Genomic DNA, 18,444 nt, shown 5'->3' with positions numbered 1-18,444 from the left:
TTGAGAATACAATTACCGTACCTTGAACAAGCGCTGCTGAGCATCCCAACATGAGCCTAAAAGCTGCTTCTCATGCTACAACTTATATATTCTTGGTTATACTCCTGATTTACAGCCAGGGCTAAGAGTAGTTGGGAAGAAGAAAAGCTTCTGTCAATTTCCTATGTTATGGGTATACAAGTATCTACTGGAAACAGTCCAAAGGCTTCATATCCCATGCAGATGTTTAGGAAGATAAGTGTGTGCAACTGACCAAGGAAAGCAGTAACAAATACCAGATTAATCAATAAACTGGTAATCACGCTTTCTCATTGAATTGTAGAGTTGGAAGGGACTCAAGGGTCATCTAGTCCAACCCCTTGCAATGCAGGAACCCTACTAAGGCATTCATGACAAAGGGCCATCCAATCTCTGCTTAAAAACATCCAAGAGGATTCACCACTTTCTGAGGGGGCCTGCCCACTGCTGAACAGCTCTTACCATCTTCCTGATGTTAAGTCAAAATTTTCTTTCTTGCAGCTTGAACCCATTAGTTCAGATCCCACCTTTTGGAGCAGGAGAAAACAAGCTTGCTCCATCATCCATGTGACAACCCTTTAGATTTGAAAATGGCTATTCCTAAGGTGTATTTTCTTACACGTCCAACACCAAACAGGCCATTTCAGGAAACTGGATGTACAAAGGATTATCCTTCCACTATTATTAAAACCAACTGCAAGTAATTTTTTTCTGCTGTGTTGCCTACAAGAGACTAAATCATAACTGGGGTGGTGGTGGGAGGAATCTCCATATGTAGACACTGTTAAGTATTTAAGTATTTCAGATAAATACCGGTACCAGAATTGCCATACATCCAGAATTTTCCCGGACATTGCTGAGATTTGGCAGTTCAAAACAGTGTCCAGGCAGAAATTGCTTAAATGTCCAGAAAAATCCATTCTTCCTGCAGACTATCTAACCTCAATTGTTTAAGTATTAATAGTTACTGTAACCGCAATGTAGCAAAATACTCAGTTTAGCAACAAGTTGGAGGTCAGATGGAGCAAGACTACTGAAGAATGCAACCACATTGTCAATACTTGCACAGCATGGTATAACTTTAGCTCATCCTATGCACTTAATTATTCTGCAGTGGTAAATTTATTTGCTTCCTGTGTTAGGAGTGCATCTGAACCTTTGCGTGGTATCCAGATACTCTTAACTGTGGTTGATCATTATAGGACAACACTACACGGAACAAAATTAAAATAATGCAGCAGGCTCACAGACCTAAGTTTTTACATATACAAGGATAAACACTTATAGGATATGTAAGGCATTTTTATTTATTTTTTATGAACAGATCTCTTGAATGCCAAAAAGTAACAGCCACTATTAATTTTCACTTTAAATGCAATCTGAATACCATTGCAGACATAGCATACAAAGCTGACCTACAGACATGATTAGGTACACACATAGGCCCATAAGATTTGCCAATTTAGGATATCACCACTTCAACCTTAACGCAGCTGGATTGGACTGCCATAACTTCTCAACCATTTTAGCAAAGTATCCATGCCATTAAACAAAAGGCAATACGTTTTAAATATACAAATTATTAGAATTCATCAAAAACACAAACCTGTACATAGAGAAACAGAAAGTTTGGTTTCTAAATTGGCCAAATAAGAAATGCGACCAACAAGAGAATCTACCGTGTTTCAGAAAAAAAGAACCCATATTTTTTTTAAAAGGCACATTTGGCAGCTACTGAAAGTTGCATACACATCTGGCACAAGTTTCCCCCCCTTTCGCCTGGGTACATTACTGTTTTACAAAGGTCTCGATGTGCAATTCTGCAGCAACTGACTGCTTAATGCACTGTTTTGCTGTTAAAGGCAAAAGGGGAATTTGCTCACAGTTGACAGAAAAAAATATGCACTTTAAGGTTTTTTGTTTTAAAGTAACAAAATTAATGGCAAATAAGGCATGAAAATTCATCCCAAAAAACCCAAGTGCTTTTGGCTTAATACCTTTCATCAGCAATAGGCCTGCATTTACATTTCATTAGCAGAGAAAAATTATTTAGCTCTTCAATAAGTATGGAAGTGATCACTGATCAGTTTAAGAGCACAATTTACAGCAGCTGTATGTGAGTTACCTCTTGCACCAGAGAGAAAACATCCAAAGAGTTTGCCTTGTTTATTTCTCCCCTCCCCCACTGTTAATTAAAAACTGGTTTTATATTACAGCAAGCTCCTCCCTTTCAACCACCAAAAATGTAGGGAATAGCAAGGATTTAATTTGTGCATTTTTTTTGTACACTGAACAGCAAGCAGGCAAGACACAATGACGAGAAAACATTCAGACAAGCTGACACGTTCCAACAAAAACCATTCAGGAACTTATCCAGCTCCAATCAAAACCACCCCAAACGGCTCCATCTACACTGAACACTACTAACCTTCAATAGATGTTAGTCTCTAAGTGCCACCTACCATTGTCATAGCAGTGAGGCCAATTTTTATTTGGAGTCATGGTGGAACAAAATAATGCTTTTTTGAATTTCTTAAGAGACTACTTCCCTCTTCTTCTTATTCTTTTAAAAAAACAGACACCCAAAAATTCTCCAGGCACCCCGGCACAGGTGCTAATTCTGCATCTCACCCTACAGAGTGGCTTTTCAGGGAATGGAGGGAGTGCCTACGGTGGTATGAGTGGTGATGGTTAAAAAAGCCCAGGTATGTGCATGCCGATTTGGATCTCAGTCAATTTTAAATGTAGCAGACACGACTAATTTGCAAACCTACTCAAATTCTAAGGTAGAGTTTAAAATGGAAAAACCAACCAACCCATGAGTTAAATTTGAGCAACTTACAGGCGCGTGTGTGTATGACAGCAAGCAGCAGCAAGACATGGCAAAATGAAAAAAATCCCACTCTGTAGCATGGCAAGGTCAAAACATGGGCATCAACTTCCTGCTTACAGGCTCTCAAGATTTCCCTCTCACTTTATTTATTATACTGCAGTTGGCACATTACTTCCAGAGAGTGAAAAGGCAGTTTACTATCAACCTCTAATAGCCAATTTGCTAGAGGAACAAATTTTTATTTCCAAGTCTGGGTGAACTGTATGTCAACCACTTGGTTCTATATAACCAGTACTTGGATACCTCTCCATTCTTCCTGATGTTCAGTTATGTAACATCATTTCTATGGGGTTTATACTCCTATACAAACAGATATTGAAAAATAGTGTTTTAGATGGTCTGGTGAAGAGTTCTATGTAAGTCAGAAGTCTGCATACACAAATATTTGACCCCAAAAAGTTTATTTCCTTTCCTACTTTGTGACTTTCCAAACTCTTGATTGACGTACTAAAATTATACAAAGTAGTTTTTTATGGGGAATATTCTAGCAACTCATTGGGATGGATTTTGAAATATGCAGTGAAGTTTACTTCTGAAAAAGCTCGCCACTTCTTGTAAAACATCAAAAGGTGGGATAGCTCAGTTGGTAAAATCATGAGACTCTTAATGTCAGGGTTTGTGGGTTTGAGCCCCACATTGGGCATTGCAGGGGGTGGTCTAGATGACCCTCAGGATCCCTTCCAACTCTAAAATTCTATGATTCTATGAACTGTATAACAGATGTTTTGGGTGAGCACAAAGTAATTCTAATCAAACATTTTCAGTGCTTAAAAACACAGCACATTTAACACAATGAAAGTCGATTATGTTAAACAAGAGGCCTGAAGAACTACACACACTTTGCAAATGTACAACATCCGCTTCAGGGGATTTGGGGAAATTTTGCACACACAGATTTAAAATTTGCACTTTTTATAAGTTCTGCTGACCTAAATATTTTACTTCAGCTACCATAAGAGACCATGAAGCTGACAGATAGCCTCAATGGAACAAATGACTTAGTTTCTCTTAACTGGCTTAAGCCAATTCTTTCTTGGATTAAGTATTTTATTTATTTAAACTGTTTGTATACTGCTTAATTATCAAAGTATCTGGGTTGTATCAAGCATGATAATCTTAGCAACTAAGGGGCCTCTGGAAATATTAAGTGAACATCATTTTCCCACTCAAAACAAGAATAAGACAGATCTGTACAAAACGTTGCTGCTTGCAAATGCTAAATGGATTTATCAAACTATAATCCTGCTCCCACTTTCTTCTGGAGTGGATTGATTAGGGAACTTTCACTCTGTAGGCAGAGCCTGGAGAAACAACATTAGAGTGTTTTTCCTAGTTGGCTCAGGTGGGCGTAATATCATCTGCAGTATTTTAAAGTTCTTATGGACAGGAGCATTACCACTACCTTTAGTGTTACAAGACAAAAAATGTATTTAAGTAAGGAGCAGTTTCTCAGCTTTCCCTTAGCAAGTTCAGTCATTTTAAAGTATCTCTAACCCTCAGCTGGGCTCAACTTAACACTTGTCATAGGCTAGCATTATACAAATTTTTATCTCAGAATGCCCTTTTGTTTCTGCATATCGTACATGTTAAGAAGGATCCATTTAATGCAGGTTAAATGAACGTTTTCCTGAAATGCAAAGACCACACTACATAATGCTGTAGAAGTGTCTTAGAACAGTAGGCTTTCATGGTGATACGGTCCTCTACCATCACTGTTCCAGTGACATGGCTTTCTAGATTACCGAAATGTATTTTGGTTTTGCCAAGGAGAAAACATCCTATAAGAGTCTTAGCAACTAAGGATACAATACTGCACCATTCACAAGTCCTAGTGTAGTAGAAAGGATTAAAATATCTTCAATAAGTGGCATGCATTACTATCACAGTACAAGAATCAGAAGCGCAATTCACAGGTCTATGGATAATCCAAGGCAAAATATTCATGTAGATTATTTTCTTTCAAACATTTCTGACACGGTCAAGATCAGTTTCAAGGTTTAAGAAGTTAAACAGAGTTTGGAATTCTGAACTGTATTATATACTTGAGATCCATGTTAAGCACACAGATGTTTACTTCCAAATCACCCCTAACACACATTTATTTCACATGCCAAACCTTGGATTTCTTCTAAATTTTTTCTTTACAGACTAAAACAATGAGCAAGAAAGAGAGGTGTGTACCACAGCATGTGTCTCCTCCTCAGTGCTTTAAACTGAAATGTACATTTAGAAATGCAATAATTTAATATATGTCAGCCAGACAAAATATCTGTATCTTTATTTCAATTAAATTAAAAACAATTTGCAAGTATATTTATGCAACATTCACTATATACATATGATTTATTTATGCAACTACAAGGCAATTCTATGGGTGCTGATTATTCATCTACCTACTGCTAGTTAAAACATGGTGATAACTAGGGAATATGGCCAGCGGATCATCTTTTGCATTTTCATGGCATAGTCTCAAAGATGTTGCACTACCAGCCATTAAGTGGGTTATCAGTAAACCTTAAAATGAAGACCTAACCTAGTCTAGATTTAACAGTCTTCTAAATGGAGAAACAGATTCAACTCTGACAATAGCATTGTTTTGCAGTTTGCATCATTGGTGTCATTCATATAAGACTTAAATCTCATTTGTTTAAAGGCGGTTAAAAGTTAGGCATTCTGTTTACTGGCAAAAAATTCTTTTTGAACTGGCACCATAATATTCATAAAGGAGGAGGAAAGTACCTCTTTGGTGAAGCCTAGGTACCCATGTATTTACTAGTAACAGTTTGTAAACAGGACTGCAGTACGGTGCTATGTCTTAGCTCTATGTTGGTTCAGTTCAGTACCACAGATCTTCCTCACAGTCCAGTTCATGATTTGAAAGCAGGGAATAAAACAAAAGAAAATTAAGAAGCCTATCAAGTTCCCTGTTTGAGATTCTTTTTTTAAAAAGTGCATAATATTTTTACTCCAAGAACTTACATCATGGTGGACAGATGAATACAGGACTATGCATTTTATCCCTCACAGGACGTTACACAAAGCACAATGTCTGCTTATTGGCCCAAAGAGATCTGCAAATCTGATTTCTGGTACATTCAGGTGTCCACTGACTTTAGAACAGGGCCCTGCATACTATACTAACAAACAGCAACAGTTTATTCACGATAAGGGGCCTGTTATTAAGATTCTTTCTTCTTCTTCTTGTACACCAAATATCAAACGTAGAGTCTTTAGTGTTAGGAGCAACACAGCTCAACTCCTTGGTGCCCACAAGGTACAGTGCATCTATTGCCAGCAACAGACATGGCACCAGGGAAAGCCTTCTCTCTCGAGCACAAGGGAGAATTCAGGTGGAGTGGGCGTTCTCCAGCAAAGGGGGTCCATCACGATGCATCAATGGATGCGGGGGCTCCCTTTTGTAAGTTTTTGGAGGAAGCTTTGGGATATGTTGAGAAGTGCTTTGCCGAGGAGGAACAGGTGGCCCAGCAACAGAATGGAGGTCCGTATCTTGGGGTATCAAAGGAGGTGATGGCAAATGCCTCCGGACAACGTGAGGAGAAGGCGTCTGGGGGGGAGGCGGAGTAAATGGAGAAGGACTGTTGGGAAAGAAAGTGTTGCCCAGTTCACTTTTTCTGCCTAAGGGTGGTGGCTGGAGATGGAGAGGTGAACTAGAGAAAACATCAGGAGTTCGTACAGGTTCTCGAGGTGGCAATACAGGTGGGCTTTCTGGGGGGTCAGAGATGGAGGTCCTGTCTGGCACCGAGTATCTCGGTGAATAGATTTTTGATGTCGGCTGCCGAGGAGGGATTGCTGGTGGGCTGTCCAGATGTGCAGAAGAAATCTGAAATATAAAGATTTGTTAGGACATAATTCAAAGACCTCAATGTTGCACTGGGGAACAAATATGCCAAGACGGTACCTCGCAAAAGAGGGCGAAGACACTTTGGACTAATTCCACCTGCAGAGGTGAGTTGAGAGAGTTACCCAATTCAGGTTGTTCTCTTTCAGAGTAGAAAGAACCCACACAGCATGTCTAATATGAATTATCTTCAAAGGATTAGAGCAAGCCCAAAGCAGGAATGGCCAATCCTTGGGTTGTAGACATTATCTACTACCCAAAAGAACCTACCAATTTTGGTAGCAGCAGCAAAAGGAAAAAGTTGGGTGTGCAAAGCGCAGTGCTGTGATGGAGGAGACAACTGCCCACCCCTTCAAATTTCTCTCTGGAATGATCATTTGAGCAACGGGGGCAATGACACCTAGTCCTCAGCTAATCGGCATGGAAGAGGAGGGGCTAGGTGCCAACCTGCCTGCCTGTGAGAGTATGCACAAGAGAGTGTGGGATGGCCAGCTGCACTGCTGGCATGTGGCCCCTAGAGGATGAATGTGGCCTTCTGGCCAGAAGGGTTTAGCTACCTCTGGTCTAAAGGCTTTCATTTCATCTTCCTTCTAGGAGTGCTCCTACAACAAGATTCCAACAGAGGACAAAAGCTGGATGCCCATATAAAGGAGAAGGGGTGTGTGTGAGGGGGGAGGGGGAAATAGGAGAGGGTTGTCAGACTCTTCTCTATTGCCCACATCTCTTCCAGAAGCAAGAGATGGGAAGAGGAAACAGAATCGGGTTAGATAGGTAGGAGATCCAGCACAGGAGATGGGAGCCCTTTAGAAGAAGAAGAGGAGTTTGGATTTGATATCCTGCCTTTCACTCCCTTTAAGGAGTCTCAAAGCGGCTAACATTCTCCTTTCCCTTCCTCCCCCACAACAAACACTCTGTGAGGTGAGTGGGGCTGAGAGACTTCAGAGAAGTGTGACTAGCCCAAGGTCACCCAGCAGCTGCATGTGGAGGAGTGGGGAAGTGAACCCGGTTCCCCAGATTACGAGACTACCGCTCTTAACCACTACACCACACTGGCTCTCGATGGATAAAGACAAAGAGTTGCACTAAAGGTGTTCCCAGGTGCAAAAACATATAAGCACAGGAACAAACAGGGTTACCAGTGGCAACCAGAAATTTTATTTTTTACTAAAGTCATTATTGTTCCCCCTCCCTTCCTCTTAAAAAAAAGGTTATCCATTTGGATGGGACCCAAACCAGTCCTCCCATTGTTTTTGCAGGCGCATACCTTATTGGGTCTTCTTTTTTTAACTTTCTTAAAGCTGCTAGTTGTGAGTACGGCAGCAGGATCCCTACCTTTTTTAAAACAGCCACTTAAAACTGAAACTGCAGGAACCAGAGCTCCAGGAGCTCCAGGAGGTGGGAGTGGGTATGGAAACACTGAAGCAGCTTTAAATAGCCCATTCATGCTGTGCCTTTACATTAACATTAAAATAAGCCAAACTCATTTATCATTATAGATTATAGGTGGTGCATAAAAAACCCAGAATGTTTTCCCCCCAGTGAATGATAACTTTTGCTGTCAACATGTATAAGAATTAAATGAAACTAGATTGTAAATCTGAAGCTCCATTATTTTAAAAGGCGGAATAAACCGTTTCCTCTGTGGGGAGGCACACACTAGTGGTCTTTTGTCTTTAAAGGTTGTGGGGTGGCAGTGACAGCAGGCTCTCCCTCTCCACTGTATTTTCATCTCACTGTTCCTGCAGAGAGAAATGCGGTGAAATTACCTTTGAAGGAGAAGATTCAGCAGGAGCAGATTCTGGACGTCTCCGGGGAGGAATAGGAGGGGGAACGGTAATTTCATCTGAGCTTTTTGGAAAAGTTATGGAAGACACAGAAGCTGACCCTGAAAGTGTATGAAAAATTCTATTATCCATCTCATTTGAATTTTTCTACTTTTCTAGTACTTTACAGTAAATTCTAAACACGCGAAGTACAATACAGCATATAAAATGTATGCCTCTTCTTTATAAGCCTCCTTCTGCTAAGTTCCTGAGGAATCAGGATTTCTTTTCACAAACAAAACAAAGCAGCTTAAGCCAAAGAGCTGCTGTGGTATTCTTAGTGTTGTATCTTATGTTTTAACATGCCCTTGGACCATGGATTGATAAAGGCCAAGAAAGAAACAAAATGAATTAATAAAATAAAATAATTCTCACTGTTACTAGCATCCTGCCATGTACAGGGTGAGTCTTTTAAAAGAGGCCCTGTGGAACATGTGTACTCTGTATCCACGGGGCCTCTTTTAAAGGAGTCACCCTGTACAAACAGCAAACAAGGCATTCACTTAAAACAGTACATCTCAGTTTTCCCTTTTCAATCATGGTTCGAATTCAATCAAATTTAAGAAAACCGTTTTCAAAATACAAGCATCAACTAAACTATTTCCTGTGGTTTGGCACATAACAGCAGTATCAGAAAACATGGTCACATGCGACACAGGCCAAACTACTTAAAAAGGAGAATAGCCCAATCCTTGCTAGAGCACCTACTTGAATGAAAAGGGGTGGAGGGATCAGAGTCAAAGACACTGCAGACATCTGTGGTGCTGGAAGTGGACGATGGTGGAGGTGGGGTGAGAGGTGTTCTTGGAGAGTTTGGCGCAGAAGCAGCACTTTCTGTTTCACTCTCAGGGACACGACTGTAACTGATTTTTCTTGGCTCCTGTTGCAGAGGTGTAGGGTGTCTCATGGTGCCTGGTCTTGGGTTTGATGGACGAACACCCGGAGATTTGAGAGAATAGGTATACTTTTTGGGCTGCACAGAAAACCAAAACCACTGTTTATATGAAGAACACTGATAGTTTTGACTGTAAAATTACTTACTTTTTTTTCTTTTAAAAAGTTTGTGCAGCTCTAACTGTATTTTATAGCATACATTAACTGAGAAATCTAAATACTCACAAATCTTGGGGGTGGCTTGACGTTACGTGGCTCTATTTCTAGAGACTTGTTGAACAGATAATCTGCAAACTCTTTTTCCATGCTATTTCCCATTGGATTCAGATTTTCAAAAAATTTCTGAAACCCAAAATATTCAGAAAGATTAACACAGAATCGACAGATCTGCTGAACAGCAAAACCAGATTAAAATCAACTCTTATTTGATGAGGACATGCTCTAGAAGTTGATAATTGAGAAATAAAAGAACTGTAGAGTTGGGAACCAGTCTAAGGGCTGAAAATAAATTCAGACGTAATATAATCAGCACAATACCCTGGTCAGCAAAGGAGCTTCAGCCAACAGTAAAAGCATTTCCTCATGACCACTAAAAGGAAGCTAAACCTGGAAGAGCAAAAACCCCTACTTACTCTGATATCAGCTTCTCCTCTTAGGCAGTATGGCTGGTTTTGGTACTGTTGGATCTCCCCTGTTATTTCAGCCACCTTCCTCCGCTTACTGAAATTGATAAGTTCTTTCCCGTGTCGTTTGAGAAATTCAGGATTGCCTTCTTCCGTTTTCAAGATGTTTGTTAAATAAATTCCTACAATTAACATCCAAAAAAATTGCAGCTATAAAATGGTTATGGTGTTTCAATGGAAAACTAGAATTAAGGTTAGAGCTACAAAGGCTTTGGGATGGTTGAATTATGCACTTAAAATTTTTCTGGAGATCCACCAAAAGGATTCCTGATCTCCTCTCCTCCAAGCAAATGTGTCTGCTGGCCTTGCTGCTGCTACTTACCTGGGGTGAAACGAAGTTTGGGCTTCATCTCAACACATGGTTAACTAACCTTGGATGGTGGCTGAAGGGCACTGCCCACTTAATGCCTGTTTGTGACCAAGTCATTCTAATGGCAAGCTACACCTTTTATCACCTGCCTCTCTACCCACCTCCACATCCTCCTTCAAAACTCCACAGTGCCCCCTAACCCTTTCCTCAGCTTTTTGTTACTAGTTTCCAGACTCACAGCATGCACCCAACCCCCCTCTTCGAATCTCATCCTCGTTTGTTTGTTTTTTACCTGTCATTCTACCAGCTCTTCATCTAAAAGGCTCTCACTCAATAATAATTTTTAAAAGACAGTCTATCCACCCCCCCCCCAATGCAACAGACCTAACACAGAATGAAAAAGGAGGAGGGGATGGAGCGGGTGAAGCAGGTACCAGGACAGGTTATGGTGTTCTTATAACAACCAGCTGGGGTTTAAACTGTTCAGGGAAAGGAAGATGAAATGGCCCTGCTTCCCTTCTCTCTCTCTGCTCTGCAGCCCGATAAAATGGCTGCTGCTAGGTAAGTGCTGAAGGAGAGAAAGGCTGAAAGACTGGAGGTCTCTCATTAGAGCGAATGGAGTGACCCTACTTCCCTTCTTTCCCCTTACCTTCAAAGGTCTCCAAGTTTCTTCTCTCTCCATTCTTATATCTTTTTTTGTATCTATCCATGACTTTCACTCCTCCAGCTCCATCACCCTTCACTGACTTCTAGACCATCTGTGATGTTACCTACTTTCCTTCTTCTTCCAAACCCACAATTTCCATGAAGCCTTTGGTACCACCCCATAATCCCCATGCCCTATCACCAAGGCTATGTGTATGCAACTGGAACAGTAATACATTCCTTTTTACTACCTTCCATTGCACCCTTTTGGTGTGTCAAATTTCAGATTATAAGCTCCTTGGGGCAGGGCTATGTGTTCTTGCAATCCAAAGCATAATGTGTACTAATGTCATTATGTAAATAAATAATACAGTACAGGTTTGTAAACAAGCACTTTCCTGGCTGCCTGCAGAGCATATAAATTACCTCCATGCAACTAGGCAGCTATTTTCTAAAACCTGATCCTTTTAATCTTATAAATAGGAATTATCACAAGATAGGTTGGTAAAAAATGTGAGTGAGAAACTTTATGGATTATTATTATCCTTAATATTAAAATGTCTACACTGACCTTCACCCAAAGATCATAGGGGTAGTTTAGAATATAAAACCAAAAAACACATACCATAATAACAAACAAAAACTATTCTACCCCCTGCCCATTTAAAAGGCCATGGATTATTTAATTAGCCAAAGACTTGGAATAAGGCTTGTCTGGCACCTAAAAATATGTAACAAATGCATCAGACGAGCCTCCCTGGCTTATTTACATAGCAGATCTAGTATTCTATATTCAGGTGTTCTATATTTAGCATTTCCTCACCACTACTGGAGAAGGGAAAAGGAAAGGAGAAGGCACACAGGCACAATGTTTGTACTGTTTAAAACACCATGGTTTATTAGACAGAGATCATTGCATCTGAATCAGCCTACTGTCAAAGCATAGTCAGAAAGTATCTTTATCAAGCAGAGTATAGCACAGCACTAAAAAAAAAACCATAGAGTAAATTGGAGCACTTTATTTGATCTCCGTCCCTTGATATTTCCCTGGTTAAGCTAGAACCACAAAGTACACTTCACAAATGCTTAGTGTTTCTAAATGAGTTAAATACTAATTTGTATTAGTACCTAACACATAAAGATAGCTGAAAAATCAGGTCAAGGGTTCCAACTAAAATGTAGTGAAATTGTGGATTTGATATTGAACAGGGGGGAAAGCTTTTGAAGTTGAAATACTGATTCTTTGAAGTGCCTGGCTATTCCAAACAATACAGCAAGCTCCACTAACATATGTAATGAATGGCTTCTTAATTGTTCTGTGGCTTATCAACATTTGTGATTTTATATTCTTCAAGAATAAATCTTACTTACCAAAAAAAGGCACACATGGAGGATTAATAGACCTGAGTTTTGCCAAGTATTTCTTATGATGGTCTTCACTCAGTTCATGAGCTTCTTCAAAAATCTTTTTCTGGCGGCTTGGGATTTGCTGAAGATGCATAAAGAAAGATGAGACATGGACAACTACAAACCACATGTTATCAGTGATCTCAAATTAAGGGCCAGTCAAAATATGTAGATTCACTTGGAGGGTTCACTCACCCCTTACATATTGTAGTGCTTTTCATATCAAAAAATGGGTTATATTATGTGTGGCACTGGGAAGTGCCCTTGATTTTTTGCTCTAGTTTTCAATTGCTCAGCTTCAGCCCCACTTTCTTGTGGAGAGAAGAGACGCTACTTCTTAACATGATGCTTTTCCACCATGGAGATAATCTCAGTCTAGGGAATATATGCAGTCTGCAAATGGGGACATGATGCACAAAGGAACTTTTGGCAAAATCAACAAGATGTCACAGTGGCTTCTTACCCTTGTACATAGGACAAAACAAACATTTGCACTGCATTTTGTAAGTGCAATTAATGTAACCCTGAGATTATCTCTATGTAAAGAAAAATGTGCCCAACAGCCTTCCCAGTGCTCATGCTGAAGACTGAAGAAAAAGTGGTTTTGGTTCAAATGTTTTTGTTTTCTTCAATGATACTTTATTCAGCAATAGTTAAAACAATTACAGTTTCTAGATCTACATGTGACTTACCTCAAAGGTATGATCCAGTCTGTAAATAGGTGCAGAGTTCATAGCACTGACAACTTCAAGAACACCATTAAAATTGTTTAGTTCTTGGAAAACTTGCAAGATTTCAATTATCCGGCATACTACGATTACTCTTTCCTCTAGGTTTTCTGTTTCTATAATGCATCTAAATGTACAAAAAGATGTACTTATCAGTACAAGAATGCTAAAAAGCACCAATTTAATATAATTTTATTTTGACAAGTGTGACTTAATACAGGGGTTTCCAAATAGCTGATATAATTACGGAAGCCAACTTCTTTTCTGAATCCAAATGGGAGAACGTTAGACGTTAACTTGCACACCAGTAAGAAAGTAAAACTCCGCCTTCAGAAGAGCCCACCTCTTGTTTCTGCATGATCAGGGCACACACCTCTTGATAGGAATGAAACAGTCTGGAGAAGTAAAACTCATACAGAGCTGCAATGGGCCATCAGCTCCTATGGAGGGAATTCTACTACATGATAAACAGGAATGACTGAATGATCTTATCATGCCTGATGGAGAGATGCAGCCAAATTAATGGCCCTGAGAGGGAGCCAAGGCAGCAAGATTAAAGAAGTGAATCATGAGACATGCAATAGACAGGTTCCTCCACCAGCAGCTCCACTAAACTCAGAAGAGACTTTAATTATTTAATTTCTCAAAGCACAATTTGAGGATTACTAACTCAGTCTAAAACCAGTTCATAATTGAAAGAATATACTGTCTTTCAATTCTTAAGACTTTAAACAACTGAGAAGTTTAGGAATTATTGTTCTTGCTACAATTATTTCCTTCTATGAAGCTCCACTATTTTGCCAAGTTGCAGCTCAGGAATGATGTTGCATGCCAAGGCCCCATGATCCACAGTTCCCTAGTGGATAATAAATGCACGGACAAGTGGATTTGGTTTATTGTTTACAAATGTGCACAGTTTGGCTTACGCATTGGGTGAAGCCAGACTGTATCTCGACTCCCGCCCATCTGTAGGCGGTCAAACTAAGGGTAAACCACCAATATGAGGAGCCCAATGACTTACGTCAAATAGGGGCACCCTGAGGGATCCCTGTTGGGGCTGTGGCATGGTCCAAGCCCACATCTGGGCATCGGACAGAATCTACACCCCCAGATCCCTTGAACAAAATACCCTTAATAAGGAGAGGCAAGCGGAGGCTACAACCACCCCTCCATCCAAACAAAGGCTTACCTAATGCCTTTGGCTGGTTCTTTTTTTGTGTCATTCTAACAAGACTCCTATCTCGGGTCTCAGACTCTGTATATCAATATTTAGAAGATCTTAGTCAAAGCACTCAAGCAACTTACTTTTCAAACCACAAAGTAAGATTTGTGGTATGTCGTATCATCTTGAGCAGGTTAGGAGAATTGATTTCCTTATCTTCTTTTGTCCATACACTTCCAACCAGCTCTGATGGTTGCACAGCTCTACAAATTGACAATAAATATAAATTATAGAGAAAATGATATCATTTTATGGTCAATTAAGCTACTACTTCCATCTAGATTATTACAAATAACCAATAATTCTGAAATCAGAAAAAAAAATGACCGCATTTTTTTGTTTGCTTTGTAGAATGCCGTTGTTCTACCATCAACTTTTAACAACCAATTCTCTCCATCTCCAGTTAAATACTATATCTGTGGATGAGGTTCTGGAAGCTTATAGCTTACAAACCTTGCTTTCATAATACATTTTTTAACAGTGAGCTCCAAAATGCCAACATATGAAAATAAATTATCACTTTACTACCTATATCAAATTCACATTAATATATACTAGAGTCACAATTTGGAACATTGTTCCCTAAATGCAATATGAATAGCTCTGCTAGTAAGAACTGAATGCAGAAATGACCAGGACCGAACACTACATTGCTTGCATATTATGATGTAGAAGAGAATAATATTGTTTTCAGACCTACCTGTAAAGTTCAGATTCAAGTAATGTGAGCTGTCGAGCAATTTCTATTGGATGCAACGTAAGCAGGTCAAATGTTTCAATGTGTCCTGGCTTGCTAATATGCCACTCAATTGGAGGTGGTGAGCTTTCAAAAGTAATATTGTGACTTGGCCCAATTGCTTGTGCTTGCTTTTTCCTATGGATTATCTTTGTAATTGACTCAACCCATTTCTTCATAGCTTTACCTGAGAAGTAAAAGAAAAATACATTCTAGCATTTGAATAATAACAAAGTTACCTAGTAGCTAGAAACATTTCAATACAGTGGTACCTCTGGATGGGAATCCAGATGCGAATCCGTTCTGGAGCCCTGTTCGCATCCTGAAGCGAACGCAACCCGCGTCTGCACGTGACAAAACCCGGAAGTAACGCGTTTCGTTACTTCCGGGTCGCCACGGAGCGCAACCCAAAAACGCTCAACCCGAAGCTACTTTAACCCGAGGTATGACTGTAATGAGTTTACCTAATGGGAGAACAGTGGAAGACAATGTGAGAAATTCAGAAAATGAAACCAGAGCCATCTGGTCTAGCACCAACAGCCAGATGCAACCAGGAAACTCACAAATAAGGCAAGATGGAGACAGTCATCCTCTTTGTTCCCAGCATTTAGTGATAAGGCCTATAAAATACTGTTTCTGAACATGAGGCCCTAGACATAGACCTACATTTTAAAATGCCTAATCCTTTTGCTTAAACCTAGCTAAAGTAGCGATCATCATGTCTTGTGGTAAAGCCTCTCCTCCCTCCCATGCATTATGCCCCCTGCCCCGCTCACCTGGCTGGTGCACCCACGCCCACAGGTAAGTGCCCAACCGGGCAGCTTGGAGGGGGCGTGGATTGCAGTTTAAGTTACGGCTGCGCCAGCCCTTCTGCCTCATTTTCCGCCTTCCTGTCGCGAGTCATGTCTTGTGGTAATGTATTTCCTAAGTGCTGTATGTCACTACCAGAGAGTACCAGCTTGTCCCCAATCCCCACCACCACCACACACTATCACCTTGGCTCTAGCCAGAAGAGACTGAGAGAAGACAAGATAGCTATCTTCAAATATCTGAAGGGCTGTTACAAGGAAGATGCAGCAAGCTTGTTTTCTCCTGCTCTGGAGGGTAGGACACAAACTAATGGCTTCCAGTTACAAGAAAGGAGATTCTTAGTAAACATCAGAAAACTTTCTGACAGTAAAAGCTGTTGGACAGTGGAATGGACTTCCTCAGGAGGTGGGGGACTCTCCTTCACTGGAGGTTTTTAAGCAGATGTTGGATGGGATGGCCATCTGTCATGGATACTTTAGTTGAGATTCCTACATTGCAGGGGACTGGAGTAGATAACCCCCAGGGTCCCTTTTAACTACAATTCTATTGACAGGGAAAGTGAGTGCCCTGGCCCTCTGTACAGTGGCCTGGAAACTTTTGGAATTTCTAAAGCCAAATATCCTTCATATCCTATTTCAATCACAACAGTATTTGCCAGTAGCTTAGAGAGATCCCTGAGCTTTTAACTTCCAATCCATACCAAAAGACACCCACCTACAGCCAAGCATCTAACTGTCCAGAATAGCCCAGACAACCATCCTACCCTTTTCTGCACCTGGAAATCTTCCTTCCAGTAGCTTCCATAGTCTTGGAACAAAAACTGGAGGAAAATTACTATTTTTTGTCCTAAAATCAGTGTGACTTTGAGATCAGTCTTGCTGGCACATGCTAAGACTGAATGACTCTTGGATCTCCTGGCTCAGGGTGCCCATCTGTGTATCTCATTAGTGACCTTTGCCCAGTAAAGCCCAACTGGCAAACTGAAACATCACACTTTAATAAAACAGGTACAAAAGAAAAAGAAGCAGATCATGCTAGATCTTTGCAATAATCAAATCAAATACCTCTGACAGTGCCAATGAATTCTTCCAACCGTTGCAGTAAATCTACATCTCTCTCAAAATCATAGAAGTGATGCTCCACCCAGTGCCGGCATACATTTAGAACTCTACAACATTAACAGAGATTATACAGTATTTGAGGACAAGGTTTATATGATGTATTTTTGACAAAGTCTACTAGAGCTGTAGGGCTGGTTTCATTTTACAGCATATATACTGTCCTGACTCCCTGAAGAAGTGCCATACAGCTGTCAGGATCCATGCCAAAACTCCTGTCTGACTTGCTGGGCCTCGAAAAGGAGGACTAGAACACTGAGTTCCCCCAATCTCCAGTCCAAGCTCTGGTAGCTGGGTAATAAGTGAATGTGTGCAGTGGTAGCAAACCTAGCCAGAGCAAAAGGTCAAGTTGATCCACAGTTTATGTCTATGGTCACCCTCAAGTTCTACTACAAATTAACATTTACTGTGCACTTAAAAATGTTAAAAAGTATGCCTTTCAAGGATGAATTCTATCTCCCTCTAGACTGTAACGGCTTGTGCATCATCTAGTGGAATTAAAATGGTGAATAAACAATACAGAATATGAGACACAATATTAGTTAGGTAATGTTCTGGAAAAGGCATGGTATCACTGAATTAAGATCTGTAATGAAGAAAATATATAAGCAACAAGACTATCAAGTGAAACACAAGGTAGATGAAGTGCCATTTCTGAAATATTTTCAGATAAGACATATTATAACTACATTAATAAATGTAGCACAGTTCATTAAGAAATTACACAAACCTTGAGGCATACATTTCAAATAAAGATCAGTTATATGGAACTCTGGATCAGAAGTGGCTTTCTGAAAGTACAGTGGTGGGAAGGTTGAAAAGCTCTGGTATATGCATAGAACATTGTGCAGTCCTTTGGATCTCACCCACTGATTTTAAAAACTGGGATCTAAATCTAAATAAGATGCAGTTTACACACTTAAGATTACTTACCGCAGCTGTACAGGTTGTATATATTCCTTCCTAAATCTTTTTAGCTCTGCGCTAAGAGGTTGATCTCCATTCTCCATAGCTATGCGGTCTGCTTCTGTTGGTTCAGGTTCTGGAATTTCAAATCTAATGTGGGATGGTAATGTAAAAAGTAGGTTACTAAACAGGTATTTAACATTTGCAATGAACGATAAGGAATAGAACTAAAATTCTTAAATTTTATTTAGGAAAGTTCCATTCAGGCAGGAAAAGAAAGGGCCACAACCCCTATAAAATTTCAAGCTTTCCAACTGACACAGGTATAATAGCCTTAAGTGTGATTGAATAGGCAATATACTACAGTGGTACCAATATGAGATTAAATAAAT

The 18,444-nt window shown here is 40.1% G+C and overlaps 1 protein-coding gene across 1 annotated transcript in view; it reads right to left on the bottom strand.

Annotated features, from left to right (window-relative positions):
- Positions 1-5,174: 5,174 nt before the first annotated feature.
- The window catches only part of SOS1 (SOS Ras/Rac guanine nucleotide exchange factor 1), a 37,068-nt gene continuing 23,798 nt past the window's right edge, over positions 5,175-18,444 (bottom strand). The window contains exons 12-22 of the mRNA XM_053383497.1: positions 18,080-18,202; positions 17,093-17,196; positions 15,183-15,405; positions 14,566-14,685; positions 13,225-13,387; positions 12,497-12,614; positions 10,120-10,292; positions 9,713-9,829; positions 9,302-9,566; positions 8,537-8,655; positions 5,175-6,752 (exon numbers count right to left, since the gene is read on the bottom strand). Coding sequence (XP_053239472.1) covers positions 6,258-6,752; positions 8,537-8,655; positions 9,302-9,566; positions 9,713-9,829; positions 10,120-10,292; positions 12,497-12,614; positions 13,225-13,387; positions 14,566-14,685; positions 15,183-15,405; positions 17,093-17,196; positions 18,080-18,202 — 2,020 coding nt within the window. The 3' untranslated portion in view covers positions 5,175-6,257. The remainder of the gene's footprint in view (positions 6,753-8,536; positions 8,656-9,301; positions 9,567-9,712; positions 9,830-10,119; positions 10,293-12,496; positions 12,615-13,224; positions 13,388-14,565; positions 14,686-15,182; positions 15,406-17,092; positions 17,197-18,079; positions 18,203-18,444) is intronic.

Source organism: Podarcis raffonei, chromosome 3 (genome assembly GCF_027172205.1).
Source record: "Podarcis raffonei isolate rPodRaf1 chromosome 3, rPodRaf1.pri, whole genome shotgun sequence".
Lineage (NCBI taxonomy): Eukaryota > Metazoa > Chordata > Lepidosauria > Squamata > Lacertidae > Podarcis > Podarcis raffonei.
Note: the sequence above shows the minus strand (reverse complement) of the source record. Positions and strands in the feature narration are given on the sequence as shown.